General features: G+C 41.3%; 1 protein-coding gene across 4 annotated transcripts in view; it reads right to left on the minus strand.

Moving 5' to 3' along the window:
• Positions 1–3,136: 3,136 nt before the first annotated feature.
• Positions 3,137–22,573, minus strand: part of ATG5 (autophagy related 5) — a 220,824-nt gene continuing 201,387 nt past the window's right edge. For 3 of the 4 annotated variants that reach the window (XR_010322545.1, XM_023543205.2, XM_023543208.2), the window contains one exon: positions 16,722–21,123. Coding sequence is in view for 2 of the 4 variants with exons in the window: in XM_023543205.2 (XP_023398973.1) it covers positions 21,068–21,123 (56 nt within the window). In the remaining 2 variants the exon portion in view is untranslated. Of the gene's footprint in view, positions 3,154–16,721; positions 21,124–22,573 lie in introns of those variants that run through there. The other variant, XM_023543213.2, reaches the window with a different exon arrangement.

The raw sequence follows: 22,573 nt of genomic DNA on the forward strand, positions 1-22,573 counted from the left end.
ATTGTTTGTACTTACGGCAGGCTTGCCAAAACAGCAGAGTTTTATAGCTTTAAATTACTGTCTTTTCCCTTGTTAGGAGCTTGACTCTTAACTAGTTCTGCAGACATTTCTGTAAAGAAAGGAGGCAATGGGGAATCTCAGAGAGCCATGGCCTACTGTGGTTCACCATAATTTTGAATCCATCCCACTTCTAACTCCACACACAATCTATGTCTTTGAAGCTGAGCTCATTCCACATGCCTCCCTCATTGAAAGGTTCTCATCACTCTGGGGGTGGCCAGTTCCCCATGAAGTAGCAAATTGAGGTGGCATTTCTGTGTGCTTTAGCAGAAAGGTAGGTGTCAGGCTTCAGCAATTCTGTGTCAGCAACAGGTCAACCGTGTACCAAAGAGAAAAGTAAGGCACAGAGCTAACTTCATCTCCTCAGAACTGTCCTCAGAGACCTGGAATGCAGCTAAAGCACAGAGTGGTCCTTAGAAGGCACTGGGCAAATGTAAAAATTCAGATGATACTTTGGATAAACAATTTCATTCCTCTTTAAAGCACAAAGGGTGTGTGTTTTCTACAAAGGAAAGGAAATGTATAAACGGACATATTTTCTGTTTCAAGTGCACATTTAAAAAAAAAAAAAGGTTGTTACTTCTGAGTTTAAGGAGGTATGCTCTCTGTTTGAAATATTGCCCTTATATAGTTAACCAATGTACCTGGAGGCAGAGATGAAAGTTGAGAAAGAGCCATCTGTCTGTTCTATCTCCCCCCCTCCCCACCAAGCAATGTCATCTCAGTAAGCACAACTCCCCTAAGAAGTGTCTGAAGACTTTCAGTGTGCCCACCTGTTATACAGCCTTTGCGACCAACAGAAACTCTAGAAGATTTATAGTCGTATTGCTTCAGATCGGTAGTTTTTGTCTTCTCTAGTCTTGACCTACACGTGGATTCCAGACTGAAAATTACTTTACCCAAAGCAAGCCATTCAGCCCATCTCAGATAGGTTACAGCTGTTTCAAGCCTCCCTCCAACTTTAATGTAATAACGTAATACATTATTGCTCATCTATAGCCTTGAGAATTATATGCTTTTAAAAGGATTGGCTAGAAAAAAAAAAAAAGAAAGGAAAGGAAGGAAACTTCTAAGACTAGCTATATAACTTAGAGATGAGAGAAGCGTCTCTTAAATTTATGTCTGAATCTTGTTCCAATCAAAGGAACAAGAGTTTGAAAGTGACAGAATGAAAGTGAACTTTGCTAAGAGGGACTTTAAATCCCATCTCTCTGTGGTCTCTGCTGAGGCTTGTTGGGCATCTGGGCTTCTCCAAAAGAAGAGGCATATATTTCTGAAAGACCAAAAAAAAAAGAAAGAAAAAAGAGGCAGGGTAAAGCCTGTGCTCAAGGTGCACAGACTTCCTTCCGTACTTGGGTTTTTCTCCCTTCTAAGGGCTGTTTGAAGGGCTGTTTGAAAGTTTTTCCTGTGCTTCTAACTGAGCAGAAACCACATCACGCCTTATGTCGCTGTCTTTGCTCACCACTGGAGACCCTGGTGGTTAGAGAGGGAAAGTCCCTTTTGATGGTGCAAGTAGGGGTAGAATGTGTTGGGGGCCAGGGTGGGGGTGTGCTGGGGAGGGGGATAGGACAGATCATTAGACTTGTATCTCTGGCCAGTATGGCATTCCTACACTGGCTGGACTCTCCAATCCTCAGAGCAGCAGCAGGCCGTATCTATTTGGTAGTCTGCTATGCCCCGATCATCTTAGGGCAATGGGGAAATCGTTAAACAAAGGAAAGAACATTCACTTCAAAAAGCTCTGCAGTTCTGGGAGGCCCAAAGAGTGGCCACAATGACCTCGGTGATGCCAGAGAAAGGCTTCGACCTGGCTGCTTAGCGGCTGTACCAGATGAAGGATTGAAAGGAAAAGGCGAGGGGTTGGAGCACTGCTATATATCTGGTTTGAAATGTTTAGGGCAGATCCTGTACTGACACTTCTTGATTCTGCTACTAATCATAAGTGCTTTTCTTTGGTTAAGTCTATAAACTTGATTTCCATACTGAGAACTATGTTGAGTTCACACACCAGCCGACCTGTCCAGGGAGCAGTTCAGGTTCACCCTGCCATGAATATTCATCACTTACTATGGGTCACGTTCACAAAGGAACGCCCTCAGCACTTGGGCTGGGCTTCAGCAGTTTATGGAGTTGTTATTTATACCACCAAACCAGTCAGGAATGAAAATAACAATCAACTCCTTACATGTTTACAAGCCTCCTGGGCTATTGCACATGTAATTTAGAGCTGCCATCTTGTCTCCCTCTTTCTCTCAGTGGAATGGAATGTCCTTTCCAACAAGCTGGTGGCAGGAGGAACGTGGGGAGAAAAAGGCCCCTTGCCTTGAGTTTCCCAGTTGAGCCTTGGTTGAGGTCCTCTTTGGTAGCAGGTTGTTTGGATTCTCATTGCTCTGTGACACTTCCTCATACAAGTCACTCTTAAACAAATCCTCCCTGCACCTTGTCCTTGGAACCAGAGCAGAAGGCAAGTGACTACTCTCACCCAATCAGTGCAATCAATTTGTCATTCCCTGAAATAGAGTCGTCCCTCCAGTCTGTCCAGTTCCCGCCCCTGGTGCGCTTGGTCGGTGGGGATGGATAGGAAGGCCCAACCACCTTTAAGCAATGCCACATTCCAGGGCCAGTGGTTCCTCCACATTCACTGTACACTCGGGCGTGTTGTGCCTCATGCCTGCAGCCGCCCTTGAAGTGTTGTTGTTACACAACAGTCATGAACTCTGGAATGTCTCTGGTCATTTACAGCATGACTGTGTCGCTCCATAAATGACACTCTCAAGCTTAAAGGCCCAGAATGAGGTTGGCTTGTTTTTCAATAGACCATTTTCTCCCGCCCAGGACAAAGCTTCCAGGCTTTTATGATGTACTTCTTACATTGAGACTCCTAAGAGAATAGAAATGTGAGAGAAATAAAATGCAGGAATAGATTACAAACAAATCACACTTTAATGGTCTTACAGACCCTTTAAAACACTGAGCAATTTGACCATGTGTTTGCAGATGAGAAGCTTTCTAGAAATTAACAGAGCACTTCACACTGTAACTCTTCGTCTTCTCGCACTCTTGTCTTGACTTTATCCTTCTTTGGTTCATTTCCTTCATGAGATAAATGAAGAGAGCAAGAGATTAAGGTTCCAAAGAACATATGATTCATGAGTCATGTCTATTTTTAATCTATAGTATTCATTTGAAATGGCATTATGCCAATAGAAGAAACAGAAAGTAAAAATGAACCTTAAATCCTGATTTTGGTGCTGCAGCAATACATTAATAATTATGAAAATAATGCCTCTCATTTGTTTTATACTCTAGGCTCCGTCTCAGTAATTATCTCATTTTATCCTCACAAACACCCTTTGAGGTAGGTTTTTACTATGTCCATTTTACATACAAGGAAGCAGAGGGCCAGAGAGGTTAAATAAACAAAATAATGCAGGGAAAAAAAAACCTTAGCCCAGTGAATGTCATAAGTACTCCACAAATAGCAACTATTCTTAAATAACGTGTTTAATGTCACACAACTAGTAACTGTATCTAGGGCCTTGACCTTCCTATACCATGGCCGCTGCTCTCTCCACCTCGGCACAGCAAACTTAGTCCACAAAACACACAGATCTTGAAAAATAGATGTAGTTTTAAACATATTCTGGAACCTGTACTTTACTGTGTTCTAGCTATAGAATTTTTGAGGATTCACTAACTGTAATTTGCATATTTGTGTATTCTTTTGACCCATTTCCCTCAAGGAAAAATTCTTAAATGATCCTCCCTACTCTAATTTTTTAATCCTTTTATCAGATAGATTGATCCAATGTGTAATCCCAAGATCGTTTTATTTTTTTGTCTAAAGTTGTGGGTTTTTTTTTCATGCTAATAATGAAAGAAAAATCCAGCAATTCTTTCAAGGAACTTTTATTGCCTACCTATTACACTTCAAATATTGCAGCAACCTGGGGGTGAGGGTCAAGTATGAATAAGACCCAGGGACCTGCTCTCAAAGAGTTACTTGCCTGAGGGGGAAGAAAGCTGTGTACGATTTGATTGTTACTGGCCTCTTTCAAATAAGTTATTTCTATTATCTGCTAAGAGGGATCAAATTGAATTAGAAATGCTAATATCTACCTTGCCTTTTGTAGCATTTAGTTTTACAGGCATTTAGAGTAGCCCACACATGTAATTCACCTTTGGCTCAAAAAGAACACTTAAGAAGAGTATACATTCTAACTATATTTGGATTTTGATGTCTAATGGAAAAATTCCATGTTCCACTTGTTATATTTCTACTAGCTTCCATGGGGTAATGCTAGAACAGAATATCAGCAAAAAGCATTGTTAAATCTTGCTATGCCCTCAAATTCCAATTGGAAATTTAAGTTATTCCCAATTGGTCAACTTTTAGGAGTATGGTGTTGGTTTGGTTCCTTGAAATAAGAATTCAATATCATGTCTCTGTATATCTTCAGAAACATGAATTCATTCCTAGGTAAGACCATAAACAAATGAAGCTCTAATTTTTTTTTTTAACTTTATGCCAAATAGTCTAAGCTGAGATGTCCTAGGTTTTACCTTCTACCTTTTTTTTTTTTTTTTACCCAAGTATCTCATAAAGATGCATATGATCATGTCAAGTCATTATTTTATTTTAAAAGCATGCACTCCAAGAACAATAGCAATAATGCAGGGGAGGGAAGGGGATGTTGGAGTCTCGAAATGGAAAGAACACTATACCGGGGGTGTGACAGTTGGGGGACAGATGCTCAAGAGACCTGGGTTTATTTCTGGCTTGACTAGCTGGGTGACTTTAGCAATATATGCAACTTTTCAAGGCCTGTTTCCATATCTGTAAAATGTAGCAGTTAATCCAGACGGCCTCTAAGTCCATTTCTACGAATCAATGAATATAAATGCTTGGTGCTAATTTTAATAAAGTTGTATTAACATTAAAAGGTCTTGTTGAAACCTCAGCTGGTGGCACTCCCTTCCAGCCACTCTGCCCAGGACTGTGTTTTGGTCAGGGTAGCAAAGGAAAATAGGGTGGGGCTGCCTTGCTGCCCTTGGCTCAGAGCTTTGGGAGGTATTGATGACTCAGCATATGGTGCTCTGCCCTGTGGGTCCAGGAAGCAGGTGCCCAGGTGGGCCTTGTTATGCGGGAGCTGCCAGTATTTTGGGGTGAGGCAGGAACTTGAAAATGTGGAACATTTATAGCTACTCAGATTCCAGGACACTTTACTCAAGCTTAGGAGTGTCAACCTCTATCCCCTCATCAAACTGCAACCTTGGATAATTATGCTTCTCAAATTATTCTTGCATTTCAGTGCTGTGTGGTATTCACTCTTCCTATTCCACGGTGTTGTGTGGTTTGCTTATTGTTTTCCAACCTATAAACCTGATGGAAAAGTTTTATTGGCTGAGGGTGCCAAGATATACATAATAAGGGTGAATTGGGATATTCTTCCTAGACACAGTGCTGATCCTTCAGGTCACTAAAGAGAAAAGAAAGAAAGAGTAGAGAAAATAAGCAATCCCATACTCTTTCCTATTTGAGGGAAGAGGGAACTTACTATCTCCAAAGAATTGATGTCTACACTTGAGTCACTCTAGGTAGGGGTCTTGGAAATCCTGGAAAATTTTCATAAAGATTAATACAACACTTATTTGTATGGAAAACAACTTTTGTTGTTTAAGGGGGAATAAGTTGTGAAACTACAAAGCTGTATGATCTTTAAGCTATGAGATTTCAACACAATTGTTTTGAGATCAGCCAATCAGACCACACGTGTCACCCTACCAGGTTATAATGAGTGTTCATTAAACATCATGATAACAACACCGCCTTGTTTGTTAACAAAGGGACATTCTCTTCATGGATCACCGATGACAGCTGATGCAGAACGATTAAAATCATCTACTCATTCCTTCTTTTTTCCTGATATATTCCAGAGCTGTCATACAGTCGTAGTGTATTTTTCCTTTTTCTACTTCTCTTCCTTCTCTTTTTCATCTTCCTCTGGGCAGAACTAGATTTCTCTAATGTGAGGAAATGTCTTCTCACTGGCCAGTCAGGCACTTTGAGCAATGCTTAACTTTTCCAAGTTACTGGGACACTGTTTTGTGAACTGGAGTCAACACTAAATGGGATTCCAATGGCTGAAGACATCTGCCTGCCTCCCAAGACGGCAGATTTTTCCAGAGGAATAGTTTACTTGCTTTGTAGGGCTAGCCAATTGAGTTATCGCTTCTAGGTGTGCTTGGAAATGTTGGAAATGCATTCTTCTTCTGGAACATATTCTCAATAACTGCTTTTATTTCTATTTTATCAGTGCTTCCTTCAACTGACTGGTTCTCTGTGATTTAGGCAAGTCATTTCACCTTTGAATTACCGTTTGTTTATGGCTAAAGTATCACTGGCACAATTGAACAGCTTTAATCCAATCAACCAATATAGGTTAATCTATATGCCCAATGCTGCGTTATGCTTTTGTTATAGGATAGCAAGAGATCTACTCCTGTTCTCCAGGTGCTTACAACTTATTTGAAAAAATCGATATTTACATACAAAAATAAAGCTAACAGCACAAGGCAGTAGGTGATAATGCCAAATAAGACAATGTTGACTGTACAAGGATCTTCACTGCACCATTGTTTGTTACAACAAAATTTTGAAAAATGTCTAAATGTCTGTTAATGGAAGACCAATTGAACAAATTATGATCATCCATATAATGGAACACTACACAGCTATTGAAAAGAATGAGGCAGTTCTATGTGTACTAAAATGGAAGAGCTCCAAGATACAGTTTTAACAGCGTAATAGTGTGTATTATGCTACCATGTGTGAAAAGAAAAAAAGTATACTTATGAAAATTCTTACTTTTTTTTATGCATTGCATATCACTGGATATTTTCCCAGAGAATCTGGAAAAGTGGCTACTTCTAGGAAGAGATGGAAGGCTAAGAGACAGAAGTGGGAGACAGACTTACTTTACCTTGAATACCCTTTTGTATTTTTTGAATTTTGCACAGGCACATATATTATCACATTTTTTAAATAAAAAAGTTATTTTTTAAAATGTGCCCTAATGCTCAGGCTCACTCTCAACAGTGAGGGCGAGTAAATATTAAGTGAGGGGAAATGGAGTACTTGTTCTTGCAGAGGTCTAAAAAATGGGGTGGGTTCTCTGCAAGAGATTTTGAAATTGTTCTACTGGATTCTTGCCTATCCTCTTTAAGTTGCTTCCAATCTGATGCTTCTTTTTTTTTATTTTTTAATTTTTATTGTGCTTTAAGTGAAAGTTTACAAATCAAGTCAGTCTCTCATACAAAAATTTATATACACCTTGCTATATACTCCTAATTGCTCTCCCCCAATGAGGCAGCACACTCCTCCCCTCCACTCTTTTTTCATGTCCATTCGGCCATCTTCTGACCCCCTCTGCCCTCTCATCTCCCCTCCAGATAGGAGATGTCGACATAATCTCATGTGTCTACTTGATCCAAGAAGCTCATTCTTCACCAGCATCTTTTTCTACCCCATTGTCCAGTCCAATCTCTGTCTGAAGAGTTGGCTTTGGGAATGGTTCCTGCCTTGGGCTAACAGAAGGTCTGGGGCCCATGCCCACCAGGGTTCTTGTAGTCTCAGTCAGGCCATTAAGTCTGGTCTTTATATGAGAATTTGGCGTCTGCATCCCACTGCGCTCCTTCTCCCTCAGTGGTTCTCTGTTGTGTCCCCTGTCAGGGCAGTCATCAGTTGTAGCTGGGCACCATCTACTTCTACTAGTCTCAGGCTGATGTAGTCTCTGGTTTATGTGGTCCTTTCTGTCTCTTGGACTTATAATTACCTTGTGGCTTTGGTGTTCTTCATTCTCCTTTGCTCCAGGTGGTTTGAGACCAATTGATGCATCTTAGATGGCCACTTGCCAGCATTTAAGACCCCAGACGCCACCCTTCAAAGTGGGAGGCAGAATGCTTTCTTAATAGATTTTATTACGCCAATTGACTCAGATATCACACAAAACATGGTCTCCAAACCCCTGACCCTGCTACGCTGGCCTTCGAAGTATTCAGTTTATTCAGGAAACTGCTTTGCTTTTGGTTTAGTCCAGTTGTGCTGACCTCTCCTGTACTGTATGTTTTCTTTCCCTTCACCTAAAATAGTTCTTATCTACTATCTAATTAGTGAGTACCCCTCTCCCACCTTCCCTCCCTCCCCCCTTCCTATAACCAACAAAGAGTATTTTCTTCTCTGTTTAAGCTATTTCTCCAGGTCTTATACAATATTTGCCCTTTTGCAACTGACTAATTTCACTGAGCTAATGCCTTCCAGATTCCTCCATGTTATGAAATGTTTCACAGACTCATCACTGTTCTTTATTGATGCATAGTATTCCACTGTGTGAATAATTTATTTATCCATTTTTTTTGTTGATGGGCACCTTGGTTGCTTCCATCTTTGTGCTTGTAAACAATGCTGCAGTGAACGTGGGTGTGCATATACCTGTTCACGTAAAGGCTCTTAATTCTCTAGGATATACTCCAAGGAGTAGGATTGTTGGATCATATGGTAGTTCTATTTCTAGCCTTTTAAGGAAGTGCCAAATCGATTTCCAAAGCGGTTATAGTATTTTACATTCCCACCAGCAGTGTATAAGTGTTCCAATCTCTCCACAACCTCTCCAACATTTATTGTTTTGTGCGTTTTGGATTAATACCAAGTAAGATGGAATCTCATTGTAGTTTTGATTTGCATTTCTCTAATGGCTAATGATGGTGAGCATTTCCTCATGTATCTGTTAGCTACCTGAATGTCTTCTTTAGTGAAGTGCCTGTTCAAATCTTTTGTCCATTTTTTAATTGGGTTGTCTTGTATAGTTGAGTTTTTGCAGTATCATGTAGAATTTAAAGATCAGGTGCTGATCAGAAATGTCATAGCTAAAAACTTTTTCCCAATCTGTAGGTAATCTTTTTACTCTTTTGGTGAAGTCTTTGGATGAGCATAGGTGTTTGATTTTTAGGAGCTTCCAGTTATCTAGTTTCTCTTCTGCATTGTTAGTAATGTTTTGTATAGTCTTTATGCCATGTATTAGGGTTTCTAGTGTTGTCCCTATTTTTTCTTCCATGATCTTTATCGCTTTAGATTTTATATTTAGGTCTTTGATCCATGTTGAGTTGGTTTTTGTGCATGGTGTGAGGTATGGGTCTCGTTTCATTTATTTGTAGGTGGATATCCAGTTATGCCAGCACCATTTGTTAAAAAGACTATATTTTCCCCATTTAACTGACTTTGGGCCTTTGTCAAATATCAACTGCTCGTATGTGGATGGATTTACGTCTGGATTCTCAATTCTGTTCCATTGGTTTATGTATCTGTTGTTATACCAGTACCAGGCTGTTTTGACTACTGTGGTAGTATAATAGATTCTAAAACCATGTAGAGTGAGGCCTCTCACTTTGTTCTTTTTCAGTAATACTTTACTTATCTGGGGCCTTTTTCCCTTCCATATGAAGTTGGTGATTTGTTTCTCCATCTCATTAAAAAATACTGTTGGAATTTAGATTGGAATTGCATTGTATCTATAGATCATTTTTGTAGAATAGACATTTTTATAATGTTAAATCTTCCCATCCATGAGCAAGATATGTTTTTCCACTTATGTAGGTCTCTTTTGGTTTCTTGCAGTAGTGTTTTGTAGTTTTCTTTGTATAAGTCTTTTACATCTCCGGTAAGATTTATTCCTAGCTATTTTATCTTCTTGGGGGCTACTGTAAATGGTATTCATCAGTCCGATGCTTCTGACACATAGAGCAGGATGAAAGAACGGGTTTCTAGAACCCAATACCACACAACTTTGAGTTTTAGGTCACCATTCACCACGATTATTCAAAAGGGTGTGGGAGAGTGTTGAGTGAGAGGCTTTGGGGAACACAGGAAAGCAAGGTGGAAGTGCTATTGGCAGAGTCAGAAGAGTCTTCCTTCCCCAAGAACCAGTTCTAACTCTGTTAATAACAGTGTCATGCTCATGGGTGTCCTCTGTTACCTGGACACATGTGGACTGGGCAGCCCTGGCTTGCATCAGAGGGAGAGGGTCATGTCTTCTCTGTTCTTAGTCTTCTTGGTACATTCCTAGAGTGCTATCGTGACTTATCAGACCTTTGTTACCATTGGTGAAAGCACTTCAGAGACTAGTAGATTCTTAACGGGAGGAAGGACCCTGGAGATAATCCCCACTCTCTCATCTCAGAGTCAGGCCCCACTGTGTGCCCATGGACAAACACTTCATGTGACAGGCACAGAGCTGGAAGTGCACCCTAGGTCTCTAGTACTTTGGTTACAAAATTGCCATATAGTCACAGTCCCCTTGATTTTCAGTAGGGGTAATGCAAAGAGCATGGCAGTTGTTCCTCCAAAATTGATGGAACACTGTGAGGGCAAACACCACAAGCCAGGCTTGGGGCTTCCCTGAGGATGGACTGCTCAGACAGTTCTGCCAGGGTAGAGAGACCAGGTGGTTCCCTCCCCTCGCTTGAGAGAAGGTGAGTAATCACAGACCTTCCAACAAACAGTCACCACAAGTACGCTCAAGGCCCCCAAAGCTCCCCTACCCTGGAGCAAATCCAGCCTACAAGCTTTAGCATCTAATATCTCTACTGCAAAATGTATCTTATAGCAATTTTCATCAGTGTGGATTATATAAAATCGCCTATAATCTTGGATCTGGGAATCATACTGTAGGAGTATAGCAGGAAGACAGATTGTTAACTTTTGTCCCTTTTTCTCTGAATGAAAAAAATAACAGAATCTCAGTAAGTGACTCATTTTGAAAAATGTATTAAAGGCCAAATGTCTACCTCAGCTTGACACTACTTTATCTGTTTTTGCTATCCATGTGAGTCCCCCTTGTCTTTGTGATCAGGTTAAGTCTCTGGGCACCAGAGCCCACGGATTGGGTTAGCGACTACCTCATCACTTCTGGGTGATGAGCACTGGCAACTCAGAGTCTCACCTGGGTAGCTCTGAGACGTTTTACTTTCTATTTATTACAAGTGAACTTCCTCTTTTACCTAATGACTTTAGAAAATGGACTCTGGACCACTTGGAGTTTATGATGACAAGAACCAGCTTATCTTGGTCCCAGCCATGAATCACCGCCTCCTCCCACCGATTTCCACAGACACCTGAGTTAATTTAGTCTCATCTAATTCCTCCTGCTGTTTTCAGTGGGATTTCCACCACTGAGGCAGCATGAGTCAAAAATGGATCATCCTTCTTATCCAATTACTTAGTGAACCGAGGTATTTGTTTGGAGCTGAATGTTTACAACAAAAACCACCAACCATCTTGTTTTGTCATGTTTTAACAGCCCGGAAGCTCGGCAGCAGGGAAAGGGCCTTTCCTCCCTATTTAGCAGTCAGGGATCTTCTTATTTCTTGACTTTTCTTAATTATTGTTTGGCTTTCATTGAATGCTCCACAAGTTCTACCCTATGTCCAATGTCCCAGGTCATGAAACAAAAAAAAAGTGTCAGCACCTAAGCTAATCTCCATTCTTCATTTCTAGTCATAGCTCAGGATTTTGAAGCCTGTCTTTGGAAACGACTCATTTAATAGATGGGGGGAGGGGGTGGAGGTGGTGGTAGGGAGGGCTGTGCCACTAAATTAATTACGCCACATCTTCACTTTGTCTTTTCACTTACTGAATTGGTGTTTAATTAACAACTCAGGACTGCACTTTCTTGCAGATGACTTTGTGTTTCCTGAGATCATAAAACTGAAGAAAAAGTCCTTACAGCTCACTGCTTCCTCAAGGAGGCCTGACCCTGATTACTTTCATTTCTTACTTCTCTTTAGGGCTTGCCTGTATATGTTAGGAAAGTATTCCAGAAGGGGCAGCGAGCGGGCTCTTGTGCTGTGTAAGTCACCTTTAAAGCGTTTCCCTTGTTGGCTCTAACCCCATGCCTATTTCAATATCATCTCACTCATCCTTTCCATTTTCTGCATTTTTATTTGTCAAATGTTGGCTGGTTATTGAGTTGTCATCAGTATTTCAGTTAGAGAAAGTGCCGGGCTGGTTGCCTCTATCAGCTCATGTTGGGTGAGGTTAATTTTACAAATGGACACAAATAGTTACAAAGTACCCCGATGGCTTCTTTCCTTCTTCTTCATTTTTTACTATCCCCTTTTCTCCTTTTTTCTTTTCCTTGAAGCAAGAGGAAGGGGTGAAGGGAAATTTTGTTCTGATCCAGGACCAGTCTTCAGTCCTGGCTCATTCTTCTCCCTTCGTAAAAATAAGAATCAATGCTTCATGAATGCTTTACAGACGCTAACTTGTTTAGTATCCGACAACAATATCCTTGTCCTCATTTTACCAAGGAGGCGGTCTGGCTCCAGAATCTGTTTTCTTAACACTGCACTGCCCTGACTCTCATCATCTATATGCTGTCTGATCGTCTGCTGGCTAATTAAAAACAAACAAACAAATAAAAATGAGCAACACTAACACTTTAAATTAAAAAAAAAAAAATTAATCTTATATAATTTAGATCCATGAATATTAACTCCCTTCACTAATTTGATCTCTTTGAGTCTGGCAGTTGTCTGCTGTGGTGATGTCTAGTGTGGAAAACACTATAGTGCTGATAAATGAAGGAAGCAACATGGAGCTCAAAATATAACACAGAAACGTTATACTTGCCAAAATCATGTAGCTGAGATCTTACCCATTCAGAACACTGGCCTCTGATCCCCCAGTAAGGGTTTCATAAAGGTTTTGCACTAAACCCCAGTACTTTGCACATTAGTTGTCATTCAGAGTCATTCAGACTCTCTTTATACTTTATACACAATTCTAAAAAGTCCAGTGGTCTGCTTTCCAGTTCACAGAAGATTACCAAAAAACACCAAACCCATTGCTGTAGAGTTGATTCCGACTCATAGTGACCCTAAAGGACAGAGATGAACTGCCCCATAGGGTTTCCAAGGGGTGCCTGCTAGATTTGAATTGCCGGTCTTTTGGTCAGCAGCCAAACTCTTAACCATTAGGCCACCAGGGTTTCCCACAGAAGACTAGACACAACAAATCAAAAGGCAGGACCAGGAGGAAAGATGCTGGAGACCAGCCCAGTCAGTTTTAGTGAGGGGTAAAAGTGAACAGAAGCAGCTGCTATCTGAGCAGATGGAAGGAGAGCTTTACAAAGGCATCAATCCAAGACCAATTAGTATAGGAAATGACAACCCTGTCCACAGTTTCCTCAATGTCGAGAAGTATAGTGACTGTGTTCATCATCACATCCTAAGTCACCAAGACAAGGACAGACCGTGGTCAACTGTAACATGATGAAGAATGTCACAGCTTTGTAAAAGAATCTCTACACATAATGGCTAAAATTTTATTGCCTAAAAGATACCAGTAACACCAACACAGCAAATATGCCTCATTCCCTCGTTTCTAGATGGCCAAGTTTTACTCTGTGTGTTTGCATGCAAGTTATCCAGAGATAAGCCACACTGTCCCCTATTAAAATAGGTTTATGTCATCAGGTGACACGTTCTCAGATTATGAAACAATAATTAGCCTCAACTTCATAAGTGTCTAAGGCACCTTTCTATGACCATTTTGGAAGACCCTGCATTTCTGCAAGTGCAGGTTTCATGAATCAGCAAGAATGGAGTCAGTCTAGAACGGTGGTTATTTTACATTCACGGAAAGTCTGGTCACGTCTTTGAAGAGCCTGGACTGTGTACAAAGATCCCTCCCTTTTTGCATAATTGTACTTTACTTCCTGGATTATAAAACTATTATTTTACTAGAGAGAAAGGAACTGGATTTGTGTCACATTTTTGTGCAATGCTTTAGTTCCTGTGTTCGAAATGAACCTGTCATTTATGAACTGACCGAATGGAGCAATATATTTCAAAATCAACAGAATTTTTTATGATCATGCTTCCAATTTACACAAATTCAGTATTCTAACATAATTAGACACCCCTCCCCCCCATTTTGGTTAAAGAGCACTTTCTAACTTTCTATTATGGAAATTTCCAAACATCCCCAAAGGTAGAGAGAATAGAATAATGAACCTCCATGTATCCATCACTCAACTTTAACTACTATCAATACTTGATCAGTCTTAAACAGTATGTCTTAGCCTGCTGACATGAACCCCCTTCTATTTTAATTTCCCAGCAACTGGAAATATTTGGGGCTGGTCTCCAGCTGAGCTGCCAGTCATCCAATCATGAGGTGTGATTGGAAAGATATCAATGCCATCATGAATGATTCGTTCTTGGTGCTAAACAATTCTCTCCCTCTCTCCCTTAAGTTTACTTGTAAAATACAAGTGCTCCTGGTCGGGACATTACTAATATTCCTAAAACCTTGGTAAGAGTTGGTTTTATCAGATGATTTTCTTCTAGAAGAGGGTAACCTGACATTCCTGCACCCTGGGGATGGGAAGGGCCCTGAAATGGAGAAAGGGTACAGAATAATGGAAGGTAGGAAAATCAAATTCACAGCCTTGTCCAGGATTCACTCTGGTCTTATTTCCTCAAGAAACTGTCTTAGAAAAATCTATATTTAAATTATTCTTATTACCAGTCATCTGGAGTTGGGAATCATGGAAAGGATATGGTAGACAGCCCTTTTACTATTTTTTAAAACAGCTTTGGCATATAATTCATATACCATACAATTCACCCACTTAAAGGGTACAGATCAATGGTTTTTTAGTATATTTACACATATGTGCAATCATCACCAATTACCATTTTTTAATAGCTTAAATCCATATCAACTTTTGGCATGAAAAAATATTCTGGAATTCAATAATATAACTATAGGAAGCAAGGTGATTGATGAGGAAGAATTTTATTTTATATTTTATCACTGAGATACGGTCACATTCAAAAGTTGCCAGCACCTCTATTTTGAGCTACCTCAACAACTGGTCACCTTAGGCAGAATCATTTGAGTGGTCCTTTTCATTTTTTTTGTTCTGTGAGAATACTGTAGCAATACATTTTTTTGGCTTGACGAAAATGGTCTCTCTCCATATGTTTTGGAAGTCTCCCAGGAGGAAACAGACTGAGCTCTTGACTGCTTTTTGTTTTGTTTTTTTGAGGTTCTATAGGAGGCCTGGTGGTGCAGTGGTTAAGTGCTACAGCTGCTAACCAAAAGGTTAGAAGTTCAAATCTACCAGCTGCTCCTTGGAAACCCTATGAGACAATTCTACTTTGTCCTATAGGGTCACTATGAGTCAAAATTGATTTGACAGCAATGGGTTTGGTTTGTTTTTTTATATACTAACCAAGTGGAGCCCTAGTGGCACACTGGTTAAAAGTACTGTTGCTAACCAAAATGCGGCAGTTCAAACCTACCAGCCACTCCCCAGAAACCTTATGGTGCAGTTCTACTCTGCCCTGTAGAGTCGCTATAAGTCAGAATCAATTCAACAGCAATGGGTTGTAAGAATATCTCTGACGTACTGATGTGGACCTGACTGAGGTCAGCCAGTAAGAAAAGGAATTCTAGAGTTCCATCCCTAACCGCTCCCCTGCTCCTAGCCATGCGAACTCACTGTGAGTGAGGAGTCTGAATTGGTGATCCAGACATGGGCCTGCTTTGTTTGGGGGATGTCTGGTCTGGATAGAACCTGTTGCTGATATCAGAGCTCTGTCTCACCCTGGCATGAGGGGGGAGGGAAGGAAAGTGTGTTGTGTGTGTGTAACTGACAGCACTATGTCATTAAAAAGCCCTCCATTTTAATGTGGAGTAACCATTATGGGGTTCTCTAGCCTCTAGGCTTGTCTGAGCTCTAGTTCCAGCAACAGGCTAGAGGCCACCTTTTAAGATCAGGACTTGGAAAGCCACAAGCAGCAACAGTACATTCCAACAGCTCTGTATCAAGCAACAAGACTACAGCAACAGAGTTTGGACTGAGAAAGACTCATCATTCTTAAAATTATTAGAGAAACATGGGAAAGTAAAAAAGACTCATAGGCATAATGGGGGCTCAACTCTTATTCATTTTAATGTTAAAAGAGATATGATCATTTTGCACCTCAAACTGGCAAAGCAGAATATAGTGGTCACAAAATGTATGAAAAAAATTAAAAGATTCTGGGAAAGTTCAATCATATATTATTATATCTATGGTGTGAGTTTGTGGCAGGTTTTTGTTTTGCTTTTTTTTTTTTTTATCTTTTAAGTTCAACTTTTCTACAATAAAAAAATGTGTTGTTTTCTAATTAGGAAATATAAGAACAACAGAAGTTTTATATTTTTAACCCAAAGTATTCTACTATAGTTGAAGCCACTTTCCCTGGACATGGCACCTGTATCCTTTCCTCCCTCTTTCTCCCAGATATACTAGAGTAAGTGCTCACTACTACCAAACAGCAAACAAGCAGGGTGGGCAATTTTGATGGGAATTTTGTCTAATAAGCTTCGGGAGCAGGGAAGGCAATACACCTGCTCCAATGGCAAGTTAGGAGGCAAGACTGATGGTGAGGAAAACGAGATGTAGCACTTTGGTGAGTGGTGTCTGGGGACTTAAAAGCTTTCGAGCAGCCATCTGAGATGCATCAATTGGTCCCATCCAACTTGGTGCAAATGAGAATGAAGAAAACCAAAGACACATGGAAAATATTAGCCCAAAAGACTAAAGGACCACATAAACCAGAGACTTCACCAGCCTGAGACCAGAAGAACTAGATGGTGCCTGGTTATCACCAATGACCACCCTGACAGGGAACACGACAGAGAATCACTGACGAAGCAGGGGAAATATGTGGAGCAGAACTCAAATTCTAGTAAAAAGACCAGACTTAATGGTCTGACAGAGATTGGAGGAACCCCCAAAACCATGGCCCCCAGAAGTTAACACAGAACTGAAACCATTCCTGAAGCCCACTCTTCAGACAAAGATTAGACAGGATTATAAAACAAAAAAAATAATACATGTGAGGAGTGTACTTCTTAGTTCAAGCGGGTACACGAGACTAAATAGGCAGCTCCTGTCTGGAGGCAGGATGAGAAGGCAGGAAAGGACAGGAATTGGTTGAATGGACACTGGGAACCCAGGGTGGAAAGGGGGAGTACGCTGTTACATTATGGGGATTGCAGCTAATATCACAAAACAATACGTGTATAAATTCTTGTGTGAGAAATTAACTTGAGCTGCACACTTTCACCTAAAGCACAATCCCACCCAGACCAATAAAAAGTTTAAAAAAAGAAAGAAAGAAAATGAGAGGTAGGAATTGAGGGAAGGTTTGGGGAGTGAACATACTTAACAGTAGTTCTCAAATGCTAGTAAGTTTACACAAGAGTCCACTGGGGTAAGATTCCTGGGTCTTACCCCAGAGAACCTGGTTTGTAACATTTGGGGGAAGGTGTAGGAACCCCTGGTGATTCTGGCAGGTGACCTGAGGGCTTCTGTTAGGAAACCGCTGCCCCAAAGTCTCCGAGAAGAAACTAGTCTACAGGGCTAATAGCCTACAAGAGCTACGGCCTCATCTACCCTGAGACCAGAAGAACTAGATGGTCCCTGGGTACCACTATCAACTGTTCTGATCCTGGCCACAATAGATAGACCCTGATAGAATGGGAGAAAAATGCAGAACACAACTCAAATTCTTAAAAAGTCCAGACTTATTGGACCAATTGAGGCTAGAGGACTCTCTGAGACTATCACCTTGAGATACTCTTTAAACCTTAAACTGGAACTATTCCCTGAGGTCACCTTTTAGCGAAATAACAGATTAACACAAAAAATAAAGGATATTACCCGTGAGTCCAGTGCTCCATTAAAAAACATCTATACGAGATCGAAAGGTCAACAATTACTCTAAAGCAAAGATGAGAAGATAAGGAGGCAGTGAAACTAGAGCACTGGAAATGGAACAACCATAATGCCACTAAAGAGAATGTTGACACATTGTGAAAAATATTAAGTAATGTCACTGAATAATTTGTACAGAAATTGTCAAATGGGAACCTAATTTGTAGTGTAAACTTTCACCAAAAACACAATAGAATGTTATTTTAAAAAAGAAAGAAACTACTGCCTCGCCCAGTCAGTCCAACATGAAGAAGAAAACGCAAGTTATGATTTCATAAGGTCCATGTTCACTTAAAATCATTAAACACCTCACAGCAGCTACCAAGAAACTCAGTAGTTCTGGTTCCACAGAAACTCCTCGTGGACTTGGATGATGTAATGCTTGTGTCTCAATGGGCAGATGTTGTCACCTTGGTTCCTGCTTCACATGCTCCTTGGTTGACAATCTGAGGACGGGACACCATGACTTGGACAGGCCTCACCCACCACACTCTCCCTGTGACACGCTCACCATCAGAACACCTTCCTGGTGGTGTCTGAACAACAAAAAAGGGAGGAGCCATCATTTCCCTTTCTGTGGCCTCCCTTTGGGTGAGAGACTTATCAAAAGATCTAAAGTATTTTAAAAAGAAGAAAAAGTGTGTTGCTACTCAATCAAAGTGCCCTACTGAATAAAAACATATTGCAATTAAAAAGAATTTTGTGAGCCAGCAGCAGTTTGGTGCATCATCTACAGCATAGTGCAAAATTCACAGGGAAGGTACTACAGTTGAATGCCTTGTTCAAAGCCTGGCAGGGGTGGACCACAGTCCTACACCCTACCTAACTTCTGGACCCTGGGCTACAGGGCACAGAAATGGAAAACCACTGACTATGCCACTTGGAAGAGGCCGTCCACTTCTGATATCTAGCTATCAAATATCGCTGCCAAGAATCACCTGAGCACTCACCACTAGCTGAACCTTATGGTGGGTCTTCCTAGGGGGATAAGATGTGACCCTTCATCAAGGGTTTTCTACTTAAAGTGGAGTACAAAGGCTTAAAAAAAAAAATCATTGCCACTGAGTTGATTCCATCTCAAAGCGACACTACAGGGCAGAACAGAACTGCCCCGTCGTGTTTCCAAGGCTGTAATTTTCACAGAAGCAGACTACCACATCTTTCCCCTGCAGGCGTGGCTGGTGGGTTCGAACTGCTGACCTTTTGGTTAGCAGCCAAGCACTTAACCACTGCACTACCAGGGCTCCATAACAAAGGCTTAAGGACAAATAAATAATCCTTCTCCAGCCCCCCTGTACTTCTCCTTGATAGCAGTTACCATGAAACAATTATTTGTGTAATTATTTCTCCACTAGACAGATTTCAGAGGGTAGAAACGGTGTCTGTTGCATCTTGGAGGTTTGCAAGGTGCAAGCCACATTGTATACCTTCAATACATGTCTGTGGAATGAATGAATGAACCATCAGCTGGGTTGAATCACGTGTGGAGTAGAGGGAAATAAAGTGAGAGAAGGAGCCAGGGGCCAGATAACTGAGGGCCTTCAGTCCTAGGGAGTTTGGAATTTATCCTTCAGACAACAAAGACTCGTTAAAAAGTTTCTGAGTAGGGGAATCCCTTGGACCCTTTTACGTTTGGGGGAGATTAACATTAACAGCCAAATGGACAGATGGGAGAAACAGAGGATCTGAAGACAGAGCAGCAAGTAGGAGGCTGCTCCAGTATCACAGACCTCAACATGAAGCCCCTTCCAGACGTCCAGGGGCCTCCCAGAGAGTCAAGAGCTGTGAGGATGGGTTTTCAGCTACCCCACACTAGAAGGCCAGTGCAGCTGGAGCTGCTTCTGACACACCAGAGAAAACGGGATTGCAGAGACACATTGACAACCTCTTTTCTGTACATGCCTGTGTGCCTGGGCACATCCACCTGTAGCTCAGGAAAACATCACCTGGCAGCATCCCTTCCCATTAACTCTTTCAGGACTCAGAGGGCTCACTGAATTCCTAGAAGAGCTAGTTTTCCAAGCACTCTCTCCAGTGCCCCGAGTTAATGGCTGTACAACTCACTCTCGTGGAATATTTTACTCACTCTGGCTCAAAAGATGATTATTATGGTTATTATTAACATTGGTCTTAATAATAGCAACAGTAATAAAAATACTTCTTGGGGGCAACCACACTGAAAGCAATTAAAGCCTAAGAGATCAGAATCCCCAGGGACCACTAATCAGGCAATTTAAGGAAGGGTTTTTTTTTTTTTTTTTAATTTTTTTTCCTTAATCCTATCTTCATTGTGTGGGTGGAAATCACCACTTAGGAGATCAGCCTTAAGGCCACGCTCTGGAGTTATTTCAGAAAAGCTGGCAGGGGGGAAGGGGAGTCTCAGGAGCTCTATAAAATAATGGCTGCTGTCTCTCCCTAGACAAGTCTGTCCCAGCCACAGATGCAATTTTAAAATTTCTAGTAGTCACATTTTTTAAAAGTAAAAAGGTGAAATTAATTGTAATAATGTATTTTATTTAATCTAATATATCTGAAATACTGTCATTCAACATGTAATTAATATAAAAATTATTAATAAGATATTTGACTTTTTTTTTTTTGTTCTAAATCTTCATCTGGTGTGTATTTTACACTTGCGGCATGTTTTAGTTCAGACCAGCTACATGTCAAGTGCTCAGCAGGCACATGTGGCCAGTGGCAGCCCCAATGGGCAGTGTGGGTCGAGCCCTTCTGGGAAGATGCTGGTGTGTCACTCAGCCGGGAACACTCACAGGCGAGCTACATGAAGAGAACCTGTCTGTAGCACGAAGCACAGAAATTCAGTACTGGGAAGCAAAGTAAGGGGAGATGTCCAATCTCTGTCCCTCCTGAGCTGTATGAATACTCTTCCTGTAAAGAAAGGTCACCACGAAGGCAATGTTGGGGCAGGAGAGGTGAAGAAAAAAAGCGTAAGCCCTTGGTCGGTTATGAGGTTCAGATACTCTGTGAGATGTTTCGAATCTAAGTTATGCTGTTAGGACTATGGGCAGTCAAGGAAAAGACATGACAGGCTCAGGCAGAACTATGGGAGGAAGAGGAAATGAGACAGGCAAGAGGGGATTTGCTAAACCCGAATCTGGCGGGGAGGGATTACCTGCTTCAGGGCTTCCTTAGAGATGATCCTGTCTACCTTCGGTTTATGAAGCTTGCCAAGGAAGGAAGGAGCCACCGACCACACCAGAGAGAGATTCGTCTGAGAGATGAAAGGAATGTCACTGAGCAACCCAAAGGCAAGAGCAGATTTGGGGGCGGCATTAAACATGAAGACACAGCGTGAAGCAAGTCCACCTAGGGCCTAAGCTGCCAGTGCCCTCTCTCTAAACATGAGGCCTCAGTTGGGGGCCTAGTATTCTCTTCAGTCTTCATGAATAAAATCTGAGAAATCTTGATACGCACTACAACAGATCAACTTTGCAAAATCATGCTGAGTGAAATAAGTTGATCATAAAAGGACAAATATTGTATGATCTAACTTATATTAAAAAGCCAAATGCATAGACACCAAAGTTTATTTGTGGCTATCAAGGGTGGGAAAGGGGAGGAAAAGAGGAGTCTTAGCTTAGAAGGCCCTGAGTTTCTGTTAATGGTGGTAAGAAAAATTTGGAAATGGATAGTGGTGATGGGTGTACAACATAATGAACAAAACCAATCTCACTGAATTGTACATGTAAAAATTGTTGAATTAGCAAATGTTTTCTTATATATATTTTACCACAATCAAAACAATTCTAAAATTTTGAAATAACAGTAATAATCCTAAAAAAAAAAAAAAAAACTTAAATTATGTCAGATGACTAAATCACAATTAAAAAAAAAAAGAAGTAGAATTGGGGGAGACGGAGTTCTATATAAAAAAAATTATGTCGGATAATTCTAAGCGATTAAATGTGACAAAGAGGTATGTAAGAGAGGGTGGCTGTCTGATTCCCCAGTTCTCTGTATCACTGAAATGAATCAGCTTCGAGACTCTGAGTAATGCAGGGCAGGGCCCCTACACTCAGGCTGGTGTTTCCTAAAGAGAACTGGGATCTTTCCCAAATTTCACAGGTTCAAAGGGATCCTGACATAGGTAAAAGTGCTACGTCACACCCAGCAACCACAAGATTTGCCTTCTGCTGCTTAGGAGGAATTTCCCTGTCAAAGGCCACACTGCCGAAGAGATGCTTTAGAATCATGCCTCTTAAAATGAAAGTGGAATTCCAGGATCACAGGGTGTTGACCATGGGAACAGAGAGACAGCAGGTCAAATGTCAGCCGTAAGCTCACGATGACACACGTGCGGGCCTGGCAGGACATGACTCAGGCCTCCCCCCACCCCATGCCAGCGAGGCCATTAGCACGGTCAGAAAGCCGGTGTGTTTAGGTAGCTGTCTTCAGGCGGGTTTCTAAAGAAATGACACATTTCTAGGCTTTGGGGTTGGGAAAGGGCCATGTGACCGACTTCTTGAGAGCCTAAGAGAGGCTCTTGAGTCTTGCAGTGCTGGGGGTCCCACATGGAAGCCCACCCGGGCCCATTCCAGGCCAGACTGCTTGTGAAGCCACACATGTGGTAAACAAACAGGAGGGACATGTGTTCATCCTGGGTCTGCCCCGTGTTCTTCTCTCCCACAGAGGAAACAGCCCACGCCTAGCGTTCAAAGCAT

The sequence above is a fragment of the Loxodonta africana genome, chromosome 1 (genome assembly GCF_030014295.1).
Source record: "Loxodonta africana isolate mLoxAfr1 chromosome 1, mLoxAfr1.hap2, whole genome shotgun sequence".
Classification (NCBI taxonomy): Eukaryota; Metazoa; Chordata; class Mammalia; order Proboscidea; family Elephantidae; genus Loxodonta; species Loxodonta africana.